The sequence below is a fragment of the Panthera leo genome, chromosome C1, assembly GCF_018350215.1.
Source record: "Panthera leo isolate Ple1 chromosome C1, P.leo_Ple1_pat1.1, whole genome shotgun sequence".
Classification (NCBI taxonomy): Eukaryota; Metazoa; Chordata; class Mammalia; order Carnivora; family Felidae; genus Panthera; species Panthera leo.
This window is the reverse complement of record NC_056686.1, coordinates 92,912,339-92,932,148: the sequence shown is the minus strand read 5'-3', so window position 1 is coordinate 92,932,148 and position 19,810 is coordinate 92,912,339. Positions and strand designations below refer to the sequence as shown.

Sequence of the window (19,810 nt, the reverse complement as noted above, 5' to 3'; positions counted from 1 at the left end):
CAAAGGTTTTTGTACCACTATCATGGGTACTAGCAGTTATTCCAATAGCAACCCAAACATCTCCTTTTCCTTTTTCCTTTGTGGAGAAATCTTGAACTCCTAGAAGTTCAGCATTTTAAGTAGGGCATAGCCCCCTTTCTAGAGGTCTGCATAGCTAAGTCCCAATATGGCACTATTTTTAGACAATCTTCTAGCCAGTGCTAAACCAAGATACTCTTCTTGGTCTTTCTACAGCCCACCCATGCTCTCCCTTCCACCCCTTCCAGACACATGGGAGCATACGACTAGATCACGCATAGACAGCCTCCCACCCACAATAGGCTGAAAGCCTGATCAGCAAATATATTTGATTTTTCTAACTTCACTTACAAAGATTTTTTTAGTCAATGATACCATGTCGTAATAAATTCAGTGGAAAAGCAGATTTTAGTGCTAGCTCTACAATGACTAGCTGTGTGACCTTGGGCAAGTCACCTAACTTCACAATGCCTGTCTATCTCCTCATACATAAAATGTGAAGGGCTTTGGCCTAGATTGCACTCTAACATTCTATGACTACAATTATTATAATGCTAAAAGTAGATTAAAACTCTACTTCTGACACACAGAGGCTTCAGATCAAACCACAGATCCACATCTTCCTATTATCCACATCTTCCTATTTAACCCAACCATTCAAAATAGCTGCCATAATACAGTGATCAGCATGCTCTCCAATCACCCACTCCTGCTCAAGACTGGACAAAAAGTACAAAGAATTAAAGAGTGCAGCAATGTAAAGAAGTAAGAGTTATCTGGCAGCCAACCTTCTATATTTGTTTTTCAGGGTATTCTATAATTACATAGGCTCAAACTAACAGAACATTCAAGTTAGCAATTCAAGTTACATTGCTTTTCTTAAAAAACAAAAAAAAACAAAAAACAAAAACAAAAAAATATGAGTACCTCTAACTAAAGATCACAGCAGCAGTCCATGCTGTTTCTAATAATAAACTTATCTACTGCTCCCATTGATTTCTTTTTATTAACAGGCATAAGTAACTAACAAAATGAAAATTCAGATTAAAGTTAAAAATGACATTCGTTCAAAATGCTTTCCAAAGTACCATACTTAATACAAAAACCAGTTGCTCCCGAATCAGTAAAAGAAAAGGTTAGCAGAATTACAGACAGGAAAAACATTATGTAGCAAATAAAGATTGTTATTCATTCTTTTTTTTTTTAAACAAACATTCTCTCAAATGTGCCTGGAACTGGTGGACACAGAGACTTCAAATACAAAAAAGGAATGTGTGGTCTCATGGAAAAGTTAGATCTATTTTTCTTATGAAATTAGTAAGTTTCCATAGCCTAAAATATCAGAATAATCACTTCACCCAGCCCCTGTCCCTCCAAGCAAGCCATGCCTCTACATATGAACACCGTTGAAAACCTACTCAATTCAAACTACAGCTCTCTGCTGAAGCCGTCTTCATTCCCTCTCCACGGAGTTACTACTCCCACTCTGATGGCTGACACAGATTCTACCCTTTCGGCATGAGTCCCAGAGGTTAATTTCCAAAACTAAGTCCCAAACTATCATTCTAAGCCACTTCACCTCATTATCTCTAGCCAAGTCTGTCTACTCTAAAAAAAATTATTTGCTTGTCTTTCCAACTCCTAATCTCCTTGCTTTTCATAAACTGCTAATTGGTTTTCTTGATTTTGATTAAAATGGTAATGAAACTCTTTCTAGTAGGATCTGAAAACCCTTCCACATCTATGTACTTCTCCCTTAAGGGCATGCAACGACGCTCAACCTGGCCCTACGGCTTAGTGTCAAACACCATAACACTAATATTTGGTCAAACTACTGTAATTACTTGGGTTTGAACCTGTTTAGGACTCCATTAGTCCTAAACTCAAAAGCACACTCCTAGAAAGCACAAAACAGTGCCTTCCTTCTTTTTGTGTTTCTACTCCCCCACCCCATCTAGGACAGAGTAGGCACATAATAGCTGTGGGATGAATGGCTTGAGTTTCTGTGAGATTCAGTAGTTGCCTAATCACATTTTGTAAATGCCAGCTGCAATGGATGGAATTTTCAATGTGGGCAGTTAACAGAAGATCTCCATTCCTTTGCTATCTTTACTCAGCCCTACACCCATGCCTGGCTAGGCCTTCAACTCTCACCCCCACAAGTTTATACCTGACAATAAATATGGACTCACCCACAAGGCTTCTATTCTTCTTATTCCCCTCTAAACCTTACTCTCAAATTCTACCCCAGGCACCCTTGCACCCACCATCCACTTCAGTGAAATAAACTGCTATGAATATGTCCTGAACATCCTGTGTCACAACATCTAAAAGAGCGCATGGAACATAGTGAGTACTCAAATATTTGTTCAGTGAATGGATGAATGAATATCTTAAAGGTAAGAGATGACAGTAAGTTGTGACTGGGACAGAGATAATGGGTCTCATCTGTGAAAAAGATTTTTCTAGGAAGCAATCACATACCCACAACCAAAAAGGCTTAAAGCACATTTAAGAAGTTTCTGATAAAACTAAACTGACATAGTAGACATAATTTCAGAATATATGCCTGCCTATATCCCCTAGAGATATCCCCACCTAGCTTCCTCAGTGGGCAATTGCCTACAAGACCTAAGCCACTCCCCAATCTGTGATTGGATCAGGAGTAAATACCTGACACAGGAATCACCCAGTCACAGGCTGACAAATGGCCTACACCCTGTGTGACCTAGCTCCAAAAGATGAGTAGGACCAATGAGATTATCTGAGGAATCTGCACTAGAGGATACAGAAAAAGTCATCCTAAACTATAAGATCACAATGTGTAAGTAAAATCCTAGATTAATGAGGGGGAAAAAAAAAAAGAGGCAGCTCACTCACTTTAGAATATGAAAATGGTAACTTGAGTGTTGCTAAAGATCATGTGTCCCCTTTGGGCAGCTGGCCAATCAAGGGGGAGAAGTGGGGTTTCTTCTACACTTTTGTGGAATATAAAAAGAATGCTTAAGGGAGCAGTTATTTGTAAGCAAGGAGGGGAGGATTATCATGACTGCCTCAATGTTCTGATTTTGGACCTGGTGAGTAAATTTCCTTTTATTTCTTTAAAAGCAGAGCAACAGGAGCGCCTGGGTGTCTCAGTTGGTTGGGCGTCTGACTTCAGCTCAGGTCATGATCTCACAGTTCGTGAGTTCAAGCCCCACATCGGGCTCTGTGCTGACGGTTTAGAGCCTGGAGCCTGCTTCAAATTCTATGTCTCCCTCTCTCTCTGCTCCTCCCCCACTCATGCTCTGTCTCTCTCTCTCCTTCAAAAAATAAATAAAAACATTAAAAAAAATTTTAAAGCAGAGCAAAAATTGTCATTTTAGTGCTGATGCTAAATTATATGGTATGTATATCTGACATGATTGAAAACTATTTTTGCAAAGGTGTATTTCTTTCTAGCTCTGCCTCAAAACTTTTCTTGTGAGATAGAAAATGTAAAATACTCATTTTTAACCCATACAGAAAATTTTTTATATATAGTGATGTCCTCCAAAATTAACTGGAATATCACATCCATTCATCAAAACCCACATTTTACATTTAAAAATTTTACATTTAAAAACGTTAGAATCAGATCCCTACTTAAGTCTCCTAAACATTGATGGCACATACAGCACTTTTCTACACGTCTATTTAATCAAATATAAATGCCACATCTAAAAAATTCACAAATAGAGGGGTGCCTGGGTAGCTCAGTTGGTTAAGTGTCTGACTTCGGCTCAGGTCATGATCTCATGGTTCATGGGTTTGAGCCCCAATCGGCTCTGTGCTGACAGCTCAGAGCCTGAAGCCTGCTTCAGATTCTGTGTCTCCTTCTCTCTCTGCCCCTCCCCTGCTCACGCTCTGTCTCTCTCAAAAATAAATATTTAAAAAAAATTTTTTAATTCACAAACAGTAAAATACTATCAACTGAGTTGTCAGGTCACAAAGATGCCTACAATTCCAATTTCCTCTACCACATAAATGTTCACCAATACTGAAAGTCAAAACTCAAAAGTGTGGAGTTCATATATATATTTACTTTTACTAACCTTTTGCTACAGCATGAATAGCAGTGGAATGGCAAAAAAGGCAGCTAAGAGGGAGGAGAATGCAAAGTCCCTAGATGATTTACCTCCAAATTATATCTATATTCACCTCTATAAAATAAAAATATGGCTTAAAAGACAGCTACTAAAATTTAGAATCAACCTCTCCAAAGCCCTTGCACACCTTTCCAGCTTTTTCTCCCACATTCCTCCTATACCAACCCTTCATCCCAGGCAAATCTAACTAGTTGCTCACTCATGTTTCTGAGCCTTTGTATATACTACTCCCTCTGTGTGGATGCACTTCCCTCTAGTCTTTGTCTTAAGAGTTCCTATTTATCCTTCAAGGTCCACCTCAAATGTCGCCTCCTCTAGGAAGACTTCCCTGGCATGTTTCTTTCTCCTCCTCCCAAAATTGGTTACTCCCTCTGTAACCACATTCCACGTATATTACCATGGTTTACTTGTATATCTCTACAACTTTAGCTGCTTAAGAGTTCTATTTCTCATTTATCTCCAGGCTAAAAAAGTACCTGTGCACATAAAAGATGATCTGAGATACCTAATCATAAATAAGCTCATAAATGAGCCTCCTCTGGATAGTGCAACACTAAAAACCAAAAAGTTCAATAAAAAGCAGCCTTGACTAAATGCAATGCAGTGTCCTAGATTAGATCCTGGAGCAGAAAAAGAACATGAGTGGAAAAACTGATGTAATCTAAATAATTATGTAGTTTAGTTAACATTAATGCACCAATACTATGCACTATTGTGCACCAATATTATACATTGTTGACCAACATACCACAGCTATCTAAGATGTCAATATTAACAGGAACCAGGTAAAGAGTATACAAGAACTCTAGGTACTATCTCTGCAACTTTCCTATAAATGCGACATTATTCCGGGGCATCTGGGTGGCTCAATCGGTTAAGCACTTTTCTTCAGTTCAGGTCATGATCTCGCAGTCTGTGAGTTCAAGCCCCGCATCAGGCTCTGTGCTGACAGCTCAGAGCCTGGAGCTTGCTTCAGATTCTGTGTCTCGTTCTCTCTCTGTCCCTCCCCCACTCCCACTCTGTCTCTCTCTCTCTCTCTCTCTCTCTCAAAAATAAAGGAAAAAAAATTTTTGAAATAAAATGTGACATTATTCCAAAATAAAAAGTTTATTAAAAAAACTTTTAAGTAATCTAGAAAAATCCAAAAAAGTACAAATATTAATGAGAATGTGAATGTGGATTTTAGTTATAACCACAATAAAAAAAATAAAAGGAGAAATATACTTCTCAGAAGCAGAGGGAGGAAGGACATTAGTTTTTAACAACCTGTTATGAACCAAAATACGTGATGATTTAGTAATGCTGAAAAATGGTCTAAGAGATTGGTATTTTTAAACTGAAGTAATTCAGTGTTTAATTTCAAAAGTACATAACTCAACATTGAAATAACTTCCATGGAAAGTTTAAGACTGCACTATCCTAACACATACATCAGAACTACATTATCTATGAAAATCATGATAGTAATTATATCATTACATCAAACAGAACCTTGTTTTGAAGTTAATGATTCCGACATTCTAACTTCAGGAAATGGGGGAATGTTCTATCAAAAGTGTGTCACTTTAAAACAATCCTTCTGTAATTTACAGTAATCTGTAAAACATATTTCCAAGAGCCTGGGCAAAATTCATTTCCATATGACACTATCTATTTAATAAAAAAATATAAAAACTAGAGATATCAATATATGACTACAACAGAAATCCAAACATAGTGTAACATAGTAAGTTCTTGGAATTCAATGGAATACTATTTAATTTTAAAATCCAACCACTGGGGCACCTGGGTGGTTCAGTTAGTTAGGCGTCTGACTTTGGCTCAGGTCATGATCTCATGGCTTGTGGGTTTGAGCCCCATGTTGGGCTCTGTGCTGATAGCTCAGAGCCTGGAACCTGCTTCGGATTCTGTGTCTCTGTCTCTCTCTGCCCCTACCCCACTCTCTCTCTCTCTCTCAAAAATAAATAAACATTAAAAAAATTTTTTTATATCCAACCAATACAGGAAATTATAAGATAACAAGAATCAAACTACCTTGCTAATTAATTTTAAAGAAGTCTGATTTAGGGGTACCTGGGTGGCTCAGTCGCTTAAGCGGCTGTCTTCAGTTCATATCACATTCTCCCGGTCTGTGACTTTGAGCCCCACATTCATGAGTTCAAGCCCCCTATCAGCGCAAAGCCTGCTTCAGATCGTCTGTCTCCCTCTCTCTCTCTCTGACCCTCCCCTGCTCACTCTCTCACACTCTCTCTCTCAAAAATAAACATTAAAAAAAAAAAGTCTGATTTAAATGGTCCCTATATCACAAGAGTAATAAGTGTTAACAGCAGGCCACATAAATAAAAGTAGGAGATACAAGCACAATTTAAATGTAAGAGTGTATGTTTTAATCATGGTGAGACACCTGACTGTATAGCTGTAGATTTATATGAGCAACTAAAGAAATTTTTGAATAATATCTACTTCAAAGTTAAGCAACAAAAATTTTTCAAGATATAAAACACTAACATCATCCAAAAAACTCAGTCTTTTTGTATTAATATTAATAATATTTACCCATTTGTGAATTAGACTTGGTGACAAAAAGAGGCCTATAACAGCAAAATAGTAACGGAACAATGAACACACTAACGTCTCTACTAGCCCTGAACAAATCTATTAAACTTTTAAGTATCTTCCAAGTCTAACTTGAAAATCAAAAGAAATCCATGTGTAAAGACTATACCCTTCTGAAGCTTGTTTGTAAGATCAACCAGGCCATTAGTCATGTACAACAAGTCAAAACAAATTTGGTCTTTTTGGTCCTTCTTGTTTGGTTCATATCAGATATATTCATTTCTGTTACAACTTAATAGTAGTAAGACATGAAAAATAGGATAGTTCCCTTACATAGAGCACTGTATAAAAACTGGGACAATTAAACAGTGATCCTAACACAATGTTGTACAGTTCAAGCAGCTTGAATTACAGATAGGATACAGACGACTGCTAAGCAGGTAACAGGATAGCCCAGGTAGATAAAGGCTTAAAGATAACTCTAACTTGCTAAACACTGAAAAAGAATTTTACCAAAATGAAGACAATTAAAACTGGAGGGGAAATCAATCACTACAACGCTTTTCCTAATATTCTCTTGAAGATTTACATTATGGGCACTTTATGAATTTATGTCTTCCTAAACAGCTTTATTACATTAAACTAATTTCAGTCAAACTCAAGAATAAGAGAAATGACAACAAAAACAGCCCTCCTTATAACTCACTAAAATATTTTATCTGGCCGATAATATTAATATCACAGACAAGAAACCCCTAAGATTGGACCTCATTGTACAGAAAAAGTAAAATGAAGCTCAAAGATTAGGATGAATCCCCAATTTTCAGTATCTTTGTTCTTTAACCCTACACTACATGGGATCATCTATTTATGAACTCAGTTACCAGTTCAAAGAACTGTCTTTTATTAGTGCTAGTCTATTACATTCTGCTGACTAGAAAACAAGCTTTGAAACAAACTTCAGTTATCTGAACCAATTTAGTGTCCCCTGCTCTATACACTTCTTATGAGACCCATATTTCTATTTTTTGGACTTTACTGCTAATCTTCTAGTTCCTGAGTACTTAAAATATCTTTTCCTCTCTACTTTCCCTGACAAGCCCCATTCTCCAATAAAATAAAACTAAACTAAACATAAGAAGACAGCATGGACAGTTGCAGCAATGATTCAAAGGTTACATGCCTTGTCAAATCTATTAAGTACTAAGACCCTACTCTAAGGTTATCTCTGTACTTACTTCAGAATTAGCATATATAGGGAAGATTACAATATTGTAACTCCTGAAAAGGACCATAATTTCAGGCTGAAGAAGTGATAAATGCATTTAAATAAAAGACACAAGAGACACAAAAAAGTGCTTATAAAAAACTAACCTATTTTTGAAATAGGACTTTTTATTTTTTATGCCAGTTTCTTCTTCTTCTTCTTCTTTTTTTTTTTTTTGTACTGACACAAGATGCATCCTCACAAGAAATGAAATAACGGTCTATGAATCTTATGCCAAAAAAATGGCAAACATTATAAAGAATACCATCCTATGAGAATCTAATGAAACTATGAAAGTATTACTGTTATTATTAAAGCAAAATGAATGCTACAGATTATAGGTACTAAGGAAATTCAAATTAAGAAGCTAGTGTAACCTAAATTAAAGGAAAAGTTCAGTATTATAACTCTCTAATCATCAAAAAACACTACTTTCAATAATAAGCATATTCAGCCAGTAAATGCAGGTATTTAAATGTGAATAAACTGTATAAGGTTTAAGTGAATTAGATGATTCCAATCCTCTGCATGCAACTTAATTTTTGCCATACCACCCCCAGCAAAATCCTAAAGAACAAAGCATTAATCTCGTTTTGTATAAAACTATTTTCTCAAGATCCGCTAAGGGATCTTGATGTAAATGTAAATCTTTCTTTATATCAAGAAATAAAAATCTAAAGATAACACAAAACTAAATAATTCAATAACTTACAAAACCAAATGATAATATTTAATTTCTTTTACCACAAGTGTTATTTATTAAAATTCCTTGAAGACCTCTGAAAACATAGTATTTGAAAAAATCAAATTAACTGTCTGAAACACCCCTGAAAAAAGTAGCATTTTAAAATGATAAGCTTTCACAGACATTACCATAAAAAACAGAAGTTACCAATATCGAATACTTGCTTGCTAAGGATTTTACATACATTACCTTAGTGCATATTATGAAACAGGCATCATCATCCCCACTTTTTATATGTGAAAAATAAGATTCATATAGTTAACTTATATGCTCTGGGTCTCACAACTAGGAAATGAAAGTGGGAATTGAATTCAGTTCTCTGTGACTCTGTAAGCAGTGCTCTTACCCATTCTTACACTAATGCTTCCTAACTTTTGTCACATGATGGCACACACTAAAAATTGTATTTGTAAGCCTTACTAAGGTAAACTGGTGGAGCTTGGTGAAAATAATATATATTTTCCTTAGATCAAACACTTATGACATGAAAAATAAAATGCCAAGTATTACAGATGATATTAAACACTAATTGGCATAATAAAATATTTTCATGTGCCGTGTTTCCAAAGTTTACAGAAGGAATCATACTAAAAATGTTCAAATATCATTTCAACTGTTGTGAAATTTTTAAGTTATGAAAATGACTTAAAGTTTCAAAACTATAAAAAAATTTACAAACAGCACACTTATATGCCATCCTATGCACTGCACTCTGGTTGGGAAGCTTTGCATAATATAATTTGTCTTTCCACAGAATATTATGATTAATTTGGCATTATCAAGATCTTCCCAATAACACACCTAAAGGAAATTCAAATCAAAGGTAATAAAAAAATTTTAACATTCAAGTATTCCTTCCATTGAAGTATAATTCTTCCATTGAAGTATTACTAATTTGGCCCACACCAGGTTCTTAATTTGAATTTCTATAGTACCTATAATCTGTAACATTCTTTTTGATTTAATAATAACAATAATAGCTAGGGGTGCCTGGGTGGCTCAGTTGGTTAAGTGTCTAACTCTTGATTTCGGCTCAGGTCATGAACTCAGTTTAAGGGATCCAGTCCCACGTTGGGCTCCAGGCTGAGCATGGAGCTCTCTTGAGACTCTCTCTCTCCCACTGCCCCTCTTCCGCACTCACACTCCTCTAAAAAAAAATTTTTTAATAAATAATAGCTAATATTCATTGAGCTAATCCTATGTGCCAGGCTGTGTTTCACTTCACATTATCATCATATTTAATGCTCATAGCAGTCCTATGAAGTAGCTCTATTTTCTCCATCTTACAGATGAGGAAACAGAGGCAGAGAAACTGAGTAAGTAACTTCCTTACAATTAGTAAATGGGAACTAGAATTTGAAACAGTTTGACTTCATAGCCCTGGTTGTTAATCACTATACTAAACTACATTCCTCCAGATAGAAAATACCGTAATATTTAATGAACACATATTACATGCCAGGAGAGACAAAAGTAAGTAAATATATCTCAACTTAGATTAAGTTTGACAGTTTCACAGTGATGAAGTAAAAATGACTACATCAAAAGAGGTATTCTACAGAAAAAGAAAAAAAAAGGTATCTGCATACTGTGATGAGTGCATTCTGCTTACAGAAAAGAAGGGAAAACTTTAACTTCTGCTCATAATGATATGCTTCAAGCAAGAGCATCTGTGTCTGCAACCTATTTGAATTTGTTGATTTAACTTGCTCAAGAATATAAAAAAATCTTACTTAAAACAATGAAATTGATAAAAATTAAAAGCAAATGTTTTAGTACTTTGATTTTTACTTCCTGCTTTTGAAGTCCCTAAGTCATCATGTATTTAATGTTGTTTTTAATTAAATGCACTATTTATAAAGTTCTGAACAAAGATTTTTCCAGACATTTGCTTGCCTAAATTCTGCCTGCCAAATCCTGCCATTTGGAAGAAAGCCTCACAGTTTACAACTGTATTACACTAGGCTAATGTCCTAAGGGGATCTCTGATGGCCAATGTAAATCAAAACTTATAAATACACCTTTAATTTCATAACCAATCAATCAATACAGACAACATTAATGCCTTGGGTATAATGGTTTATATTAAGTGTCTAAAAAACCCCAAAGAGCCATGTCCAACATTAGCTGGTTCATGCTAGTTAATAGCAAATATTTAAGGAGCACCTACTATATGCCATGGACCATGCTCATCCACAAAAGATACCTGTTCTATAGAGAGTGGCAGTCTAGAACTACAATTCGAATTCATATGTTTTAAAAAGTCAGATATTGAAACCAAAAGCTCAAGCTCCAATGCATAACTTTCCCCCTAGACCCAAAGAGCTGTTCCCAGTCGTCTGCAATCGACAAACCACTAGATACATTAACATCAAGAGACTAGCATGGGCACCCAGCACATCCTGGAATACAAAATATGCCTTGGGTTATGGTGGTGCATTCTGCCCTCTGGAGCTTTACACCCTGAAAATCTGGCAATTCTCCTAAAGCGACTCATTTTCCTCAAAAACCAATTGTTTTAAAAAGTTCTTTTGTTTACAGAAACCAATACTCCTACTTACTCTTCTCTAAAAGAATTGTAGAAAATACTAATAGTAAAGGAATCATGGCTTAACTTATCAGTAAGCTAATACCAGGGTCTATGACTTACTGAGTCTCTAAAAGCCAGTCTCCAAAATGTTTAAACTAATCGTGCGGAGCAAAATGCATCTGACTGTACCTAAAAACTGCTCAAAATGAATGTCGGGTAAAATAAACAGTAGTTTTCTGAAGCCAGTATTTTTAGTTTGAAGAAACCAAAAAAGATTAAAAAGTTCACCAGAAGTTTGTCACAGCTTTTATACTGTGTCCAATTCCATAATTTATCCTAAGATAACTCCATTCCCACTGCAGTCACCCCTAGCAACTATTCAGCAGCTCCCAAGTATGTAATCTTTTGTCCGCTGTATCTTTTGCCACAAACCTCAAACAAGCCAGTCCTTAAATTTCCTCAGCTCACACCACCTCCCCCCTTTATAATAACAAAGGAAAGAGTTATAAAACCTTAAGGGAGTAAAAATGATAGAAAAAGGTGGAAAAGTATAGACAGCCTCTGTACCCAAGCTCTTTTATATCTGAGAACTTATAATTTTATCTCAACCACACATCTTCACGTTCCAGGATAATCCAGGGTTCCTTCACCCTACCAACAGTTCAAAATGTCCACTCGCTAATAAATGACAGGGCCCTTATGTGACCACTCGGTCCCTGCCCCTTTATTTACATTAATCATTCAAGCATCCCAACTACATCCTGTCAAAGTAAGTTATCACCACGCTCCAAACTCATAAGCCATTCTACAACCCCAACAAACTCTACCCCGTCTTCTTTGCTATGAACACACTCTAACCCTCTGAAAAACCTTCCCTAATACCAGCTCTTCCTTTATGAGCCTTTCCCATACGCCTAACATGGGTCTCAATGTCCTACTGCCCCACACTCCCAAGCTCTCTTCAGTAAACGCAATTCCAGCACGGAGTCACACCCTCCCTCCAGCCTAATTCCTACAACTCCAAACCCCACCCCCTCCCCTCATCACGCCCTCCAGAGCTTCAGCCACCAACGAACACCCCGCCCCACGGCCGTCACGCCTCCAGATCCCTTCAGGGTCCTTTCCGCCGACTGGGCCCGACCCTCCTCAGGGCTCCCGAGTGCCTAGGCCCTCCCGTGCACCCTGCCAGCTCCGCCCTCAGCCCCTCACCGAGTAGCAGCAGCTTCACTTCTTTGGCCGCTTTCTCCCCGTCCTCCCGCAAGTTGCGGTCGATCATCTTGCTCCGCTCCACCGCCGCCTTGTCCTCGGCGCTCAACGTGCAGCCCATGGCGGCGGCGGGAGAGGGGACAGAGCCCGGGCTCACTCACACACCGCGGAGACTGCGACTCGGCTCGCTGAGACAGCGTCTACTGCTGGGCGGCGGCCCTCTCCGTCAGCTCCCTGAGCGCCCGAAGGAACCGGATATCCGGCGTTTACGACACTTCCGGAAACGCCCCGCGACGGTTACTGCTCAAACCTGTCCAGCTGGGGTAGAGGAGGAGCAACGAAAAGCGGAAGTACGGGGAGAGGGCCGGTGAGGCAGAGCGGCGTTTCCGCGGAGTAGCCAGGTCTGATCGAGCTTCTGTTACGCCGCTCGACCTTAGTGCCTCTTCTCCTTTTCGGCTGCCTTATTTGGATAAATGGAGGAAAACCAGGGACTGGCTTCTCCCGTTCGTGGCACCCTCCTGAGGTCACACAGCAGGCTTTGGATTGGAGGTTGGGGAGGGTCCCAAATTAAGAGGCCACAGCCCGCGCCGGAATTTCTGCTGGGGATTTCTCACTGGTCGGAAAGCCCCTTTGATCTCTGGCTATGGAGACCCGGAGCACCTTCCCAAGTGTAGGAAACTTTCTCTGCCAGGGTTGTCTCAGCCCGATCTACGGGATGAGAACAAACTGCAGAGCCTGGGGCCCGGCCACGCTTCAAATCTGAGGTCTGTAAGACTGACCATGCCTGGGACCTTAGCGATCCCTTTCTGCCCTCCTTTGGCCCACCGCTTCCTGCTCTCAAAATGTACCTTGGTCCTTGTGCCGTTAGCTACGAGTTGCCAAGTGACTATGTTGGCAAAAGGCCACTTGAAATCGCCAAGATATTCTGTTACCTGAAAGGTAAGCGTGTAGTTCCTCCAAAAAATTTCCATGCCGCCTTTCTCCAATATAAGCCAGTTTTAGTGCCGATAGATGATCCTGCGTTAAGGGGCTTCGGACTTCTACCAAAATCAGTTAGCCTCAGTCCCACACCCCGAAACAAACCAGTGCATCCTGCGAAACTCCTACTAAAATTTCCCGTTGTAGTATCACACAAAAAGGGAAGTTCTAGTAGATTTGTTTCTCAGCTCTCTCATCACCTGAAAATAAACTGCAAAAGCTGGAGACTCAACCCTTTCACTCCTAATTCTGGGTACTACCGTGAAAGTGGTCCTAAATCACCCTTACTACCAAATAGCTGCACAAATACTCTCATCATACATTCTAGAGAGGAAAACTCTCGTAGTCCCCCAAACTTTCCCCTGGGATTAAAAACTATTTCCTTAATAGAATTTAAACCTCAGAAGATAAGGCCCCACCAGAAAGCTCTCTGTGTTGATGATTCATTAACTGGGGGGATTTCTTGAGAGCCACAATAAACAACTTCATCCACTATAATTTAGTAATACAGGTTCTTCAAAGTTTAAAAAGCCTCCTACTCATTCCCAAATGACTGTTAGAATAAAAGGGATGGCTTTCTCATAATCAATACTTATGGGGGAATAGGGCAAGAGGAAAGGGAAGAAAAACCAATATTTATTGAGTACCTATTTGCCAGGTATGGCTAGGTGCTTCCACATGGTCATCTCTTTTAATCCTCACAACAACCCTGTGAGGTAGGTAATGTTACCCCCCATTTTACAGATGAATAAATAGGCTCAGAGAAATTAAGCATCTTTCCCAAGGTCACACAGTGAGTAAGTAGATGTCTGCCTCCAAACTCACCCCTTTTCTACCATGCCACTATAAGATGTTACTTGGGGAGCCCTGATGACACAAGATTTTCATCTAGGCTTGAGGGTTACCCCAACACCACTGGGGTCCAGGAAAAGTGACAGGAAAGTTGTCTCAACCTGTTGATTCTTGAGCTGACTAGAGAAGTCAAATTTGGTCCAGGAACAGCTTGCACAGTCAAGGATTAAATAGCCAACTTTACCAAGCGATCCTGGTGACTAGAAAACAACTGGAAGGTGGTCATGGCAGAAATTGTTGGGAGAATTCTCAGCATAATAGAAGAGAAATTTTTGTTTCCTTCATGATCCACTCAAGCAGGGAAAAATAAATGGCAAATGAACCAGCATGTGTCAAATTCTGTAATAAATGCCAGTGAGATCACAGTGTCAGGAGATTTCAGCCTGAATTAGAGATATCCTTGCACTTAAAATTTTTTTGATATATTTGAAGGAAGGGTTGGAGGGCAAAGTCAAAGGAAAAGGAAAAATAAATTAACAAAATGGCTGCCAGGCAATGTTTAATGTCCTCCCCTCTCCCCATTCCCTCTCCCCACAGCCCCCGTCCCCAACACACACCTTTCCTGTTTCCATTGGACTCACACTGCCACCTGCTGGCAATGCTTAGGGCCTACTAGCTGATCAATGATGTTTGAAGAGGTTTTTTCCTGTTATCTAGGAATGAGGTTCCTCCCTTAACAGGTTTATTTTAAAAGGGAGGAAAGCTAGGAGAACTTGTTTTTCAGTCACGAAAGATTCTCCTTGGTATATATACTATCTAAGGGATTTCCTCAGTGTAATGGGTCCTAGACTAGAGTAAGTCTGGTGGTAGGGAGACAGAAACCTGTAAATTTTCCTAGATCTAAAGGGAGATTTGCTCAGTCTCAGTAAGTAAATTATTTTCCTCAACTAGGGTTTCATTTACAACCTTCACACTTTCCACAGCCCACAGGAAGTTTCCATGTAAGTATCTTGCTGCAGTGGACTGAACTGCAATGTGTTCTTTAATATATTTCTCCAACATTCTTTAGTGTTTTACCAGATATAAATGCTCTGTAAAAATACAAGGTGCCTGATCAAATTAGACTATGAACTCCTCAAAGGCAGTGACTCTGTGTGGGTCCCAGAGAATACTGGGTATTCAACTATTATGTACTGAATTGGACTAAAATAGGAAATGTTGATATCAGTATAACTTTTTATAATAAAAATTATTTATTGGCCATTCAAAGGGCCCACTCCCACCAGCCCATCTTACCCTTTAATGTTCAATGAGTCAGGAATTTGTTCAAATACAGATCAAACCACCCTCTGGTCCTGCCTCAATCCTTTAGTGTTATTTGATTCAACAGAGGGAAGTGGATGGACAGGTAGTCCCAGATGAGTGTCCTGTCCAATTTTCAACTATTCCCCCTGCTTGAAAATACCACCACCAATACCAACCAACAAGTTCCTATAGTCTCAATCAGTAAACAGCTGAACCCAACTCTTGTGCCCTCTCTCCAACCCAGGGCTTCGGGTAGGAGAGAGATTTAAGTCTTTTGTCACTGAAGCTAATTTTGAGAGCGATGAATGGGAGAAGGGAGGCATTTAATGGACCATGGAAACCCCACCCTTCCCATTCCCAACCTTAGTCTCTTGTACCCGATTGTCCAGGGGGCTGGAGGTGGGTCACTGCCATGAGGAGAGAGATCAGGGAGGCCAATCCTAGAAAGGGAAAAAAAAAAAAAAAAGATTTACAGTTTTATTGGTCAAGGTGATTATCTGGCCTCTCTGTATCCAACCATCTTAGCCATTCAAATGCTAACCCCCACCTTCAGCCATCCAACTCCCAATCTTTCCACTTCTTCATTCTAAAAAAATGAGGAGAAAGAGCCATCCTGTCATATCCTTGCCTTTGCTGAGATCAAGCCCCAAGTTTGATCTCCCATGTGAAGTAGAGCGACAGAAGAATAGAACAGAAGGGCTCTTCCTCGAGGGTGGGAGAGAGCTACAGTCAGCTTTCCTGCCTTCTACTCTCTGTACCCTGGCTGCTATTTCCCCCTTGCTTCTGGCCAAACTCAGGAAAGGAATAAATCCAGCTGGCCCTCAGGTCTAAAACTAGAAAAAGAGCCATTAACTCAAATGGAAACATTTGGCTGTACTTTATTTCGTTCTTCTTAAACCTAGCAAGGAAAGGAGAAGACAAAGATCATTTTCTTACCTTGCCTGAGTGGAGTTACTGCCCTGGACAATTGCACTGAAAAATGAAATATCCTAAAGGATCCCCAGTTTAACTCCAAACCTGGCCTGCTGCTCTATACCCTCCAACTCCTACGCTTAGAGAGTTTCCCTGCTTCCTGAGGCATGGAAAGTTCACTGGTTGAAAGGCATTATCTCACCTTGGTGACCGTTTATTCTCATTACCATCTCACCAGGTTCCCTCCCCCAGTAGTCAAGGATCAGAGCCATGTCCAAGGCTTTTGCCACACATTCATCCTGTTGGCATTGTTCCTGACCCAGAAAACGCTAAGCAAAAGCTGTGTGCAGAGACCCCAGCCCCAGCCCCTGCTAGCTGGGAAAAGGTGATCCCACAAGATGTTCCTTCAGTCGTCAATGGCCCCAGCCCCATCTCCCTCCAAGTGTCCAGAAGCCCATCAGGATTCCAGTCGAGGTGAGGGGGCGGGCCGGAGGTAGCTGTCCGACATGATGATGTCGCTGGTGAGTTGTTGCTCCAGGAACTCCGAGGTCTCCTCAGCTATCTGGCCTGGAATTCGAAAGTCAACGGCAGGTGGCTCCTGCTTGGGGCTGGGTACGGGTCGGGAAACCCAGGACTCGGAAGGACAACCAGTACCCTGAAGGAACTGCAGGAAGTTCTCCTCAATGGAGCCCTCCCGGCTAGGTAGCCTCAGCTCCTCCTCCGGAGCCGGCTTGAAGAAGCAGACAAACTGCTTGCTGAGCTCGCCCCGGATCTGCCGGTTGAGACATCCATAGAAGAAAGGGTTGGAAGTGAAGCAGAAGTAGCCGATCCAGGTCACCACGTTCTCCACCTGCCCGGTCGAAATGGGCTGAGCACTCAGGGCCACGTAGAGGTGGAAAGAAAAGTAGGGCAACCAACAGAGCAGAAACTGTCCCCCCACAGCTAGGAGGACCACCGCAGCCTTCCCTCCCCCGAACGTCCGGTGCGGAGTGGTCTGGGGAGCCCCCGAGCTGGTGACCATGGTGGAGCGGCTGCTGAGAGACTCGGAGCGTTGCCGGGGCGTCTCCATCCACGTGGGCAGCGGTCCGTGCTGCATGGCAGCCACTCGAGCTACTCGGAACATGCTGCAGTAAACCACAAGGATAAGGAGCAGAGGCAACAAAAAGTAAAGGGCAGCAAAGACCACCACGAAAAGCTGGCAGTAGGCACTGTGGCTCCATTGGAGTGAGCAGCCTGGGGGGGTGCTGGGCGCTCCCTCCTCCCGGGAGACCCTTCCCAACACTGGCACAGAAGCCATGGCCAAGGCTTTCACCCACACACCCACCAGCACAGAGGCCACCAGCCCCAGCGTCATGCGCACCTCGTAGCGCATGGGGTGGACAACGTAATAGTAGCGCTCCACGTTGATGGCCGACACCGAGAGAATGGCCAGGCTAACGAAGCATATGCTCAGGAACAAGTAGAGGCGGCAGGTGACCTCCCCAAAGAGGTCATGGTCAAAGAGGGCAGAGCTGGAGAGCATGGCCAGGGGCATGAGGGTCAGGGCGGCCAACAGGTCCACCAGGCACAGGTGGAAGACGAAGACGAATTTTCGGAGGGCAGGTGTCTTGGCGATAACAGCCATCACAGCGGCGTTGCCAGCCACAGCGATCAAGTCCAGCAGGAGCATGAAGAAGAGGGCCACAGATTCTGAGGCCACGTCCCGCAGCCCCACCTCTGGGACCCCACTGGCAGTAGAGGGACCTGGTGTTTGAGGGACCCTCCCCAGAGTGGAAGAGTTCCCTGATGACTGGGGGATGGGAGAGGACTCCATGGGGCCGGAAGAGGACACCCAGGGCACCTCCCGTCACAGGCCCATCCCCCATCCTAGTCCAGTGACCCTGGGATGGCCAGCCCAGGCCCAGGCTTCCCAATTTGGTGTGTGGGGATGGGGGGGAGGGCGCCTCCTGCTGGAGCCTCCTGGACAGGCTCTTACCGCCAGCCTCCCAGGTCAGACTGTGCATAGAGAACGGAGGGCTCAGAAGCTCATCTCTCCTTTCTGGAAGATGGTGGCTCTGGTCCACTTTGGTGACATCGAAGAAGCAGGAGATGTGAGAGATGCTGGAGCCTCACTCACTCAACACTCCACCTTCTGAGTGGTCTCAGGCTCCTTGTTTCTTTTCCTTTCCTCTGTTCTCCATACCCTTCTCCCCTCTCAGGGATTGTTATCCAGAGATTCTAAATCCTCTTTCTCCCTCTCCCGGGGTCCCGCTGAGCTCCAGGATAGTGCCCCAGTTTTAAAGTTGCTTATGTAAATTTCCCGATCTCTTGACTCTCCAAATGGCAGGAGCTGTTGGGGAGTAGAAGGGACACAGGATCTGGTTTCCAGTTTCAGGTCTGGGAATTGCTAACTCTGTGACTCTTGTGAACTTCAGTTTCCTCACAAAGACATCTGTAAAATGAAGAGAATAATATCTACTTCACAACTGTGTTTGGAGGGTCAGGTGAGACTTCATAACAATACTACCAATAAGCATAACATTTACGTGGTGCTTTCCACATGCCAAACCCTGTTCTAAAGCACTGTACGTAAATAAACTCATTTTAATCCTCACACAACCTATGAGGTAGATGCTATTCTTATCCCCATTTTGCAATTGATGAAACAGGCCTAGAGAGGGGAAATAACTTACCAAAAGTGGCAAGGTCTGCGTGTGTACCCGCAGCCCAAGCACTCGGGCTCCAGGGCCAGTACTCTACCCACCAGACGGTGCCCCCCACGGCGGCTGGAACGCAGTAGGCATTCGATGAATAGTCGTTGAACTTGAACCATCTCTAAAAATGTCTGTCAGTGTTCTGGGGCTCCCATTTGGAAGAGATCACCTGAAAGGGGGAAGGACCTTGCTTTAGTGTCCTGTGACATCACCATCCCCCCAGACACAGAGTTGCCATTTGGGGAGTGTTGAAAAGGAACAGTGAAAACAAAATGTCCCAGCTGGAAGGAAGCTGGGATGTCAGCTCATCCAGCCTCCACTGCCCCCCAAGCCAGAAGGGGTAAGTCACTTGACAGCTGCCCTTCCTCACCCACTCATTAGCTTCTCAAGGCCACTGTGCCCCTGCAGATGGGAGAGGAAATGCTCCCAACCTCGCACTCCCCAGGTCCCAGGTCTCTGATCACTGGAGCACATCCCTGGCCCAGAGTCCTCCTGGTCCTGGACTGTTAGCAGAATCCAGAGTAAGGAGGGAGGAGTAGGTGTCTAAGAGGGGCACAGGGGTGAGAGAGGCTAGGTCACTGTTATCATGGAAATAGGGGAGCATAAAGCAGAGAAGGCAACTGAAGGAAATTGGGAGAGGACGAAGTCTGGGGTTTCAGCGTCCCTCATTTCTGATCAAAG

General features: G+C 41.7%; 2 protein-coding genes across 2 annotated transcripts in view; both read right to left on the bottom strand.

Annotated features, from left to right (window-relative positions):
• Positions 1–12,715, bottom strand: part of GNAI3 (G protein subunit alpha i3) — a 38,877-nt gene extending 26,162 nt beyond the window's left edge. Inside the window, exon 1 of the mRNA XM_042953287.1 lies at positions 12,453–12,715. Within this exon, the coding sequence (XP_042809221.1) occupies positions 12,453–12,570 (118 nt within the window). The 5' untranslated portion in view covers positions 12,571–12,715. The remainder of the gene's footprint in view (positions 1–12,452) is intronic.
• A 2,768-nt stretch (positions 12,716–15,483) lies between these two features.
• GPR61 (G protein-coupled receptor 61) lies at positions 15,484–18,264 on the bottom strand. The gene is made up of 2 exons (XM_042953286.1): positions 16,639–18,264; positions 15,484–15,964 (listed from the first exon to the last, which is right to left on the bottom strand). The coding sequence occupies exon 1, from the start codon at positions 18,247–18,249 to the stop codon at positions 16,894–16,896; it is 1,356 nt and encodes a 451-aa protein (XP_042809220.1). The 5' UTR covers positions 18,250–18,264; the 3' UTR covers positions 15,484–15,964; positions 16,639–16,893.
• Positions 18,265–19,810: the final 1,546 nt, after the last annotated feature.

Coding starts and splice junctions, on each gene's coding strand:
- GPR61 (XM_042953286.1), bottom strand. CDS start 18,249: ATGGAGTCCTCTCCCATCCCCCAGTCATCAGGGAACTCTTCCACTCTG.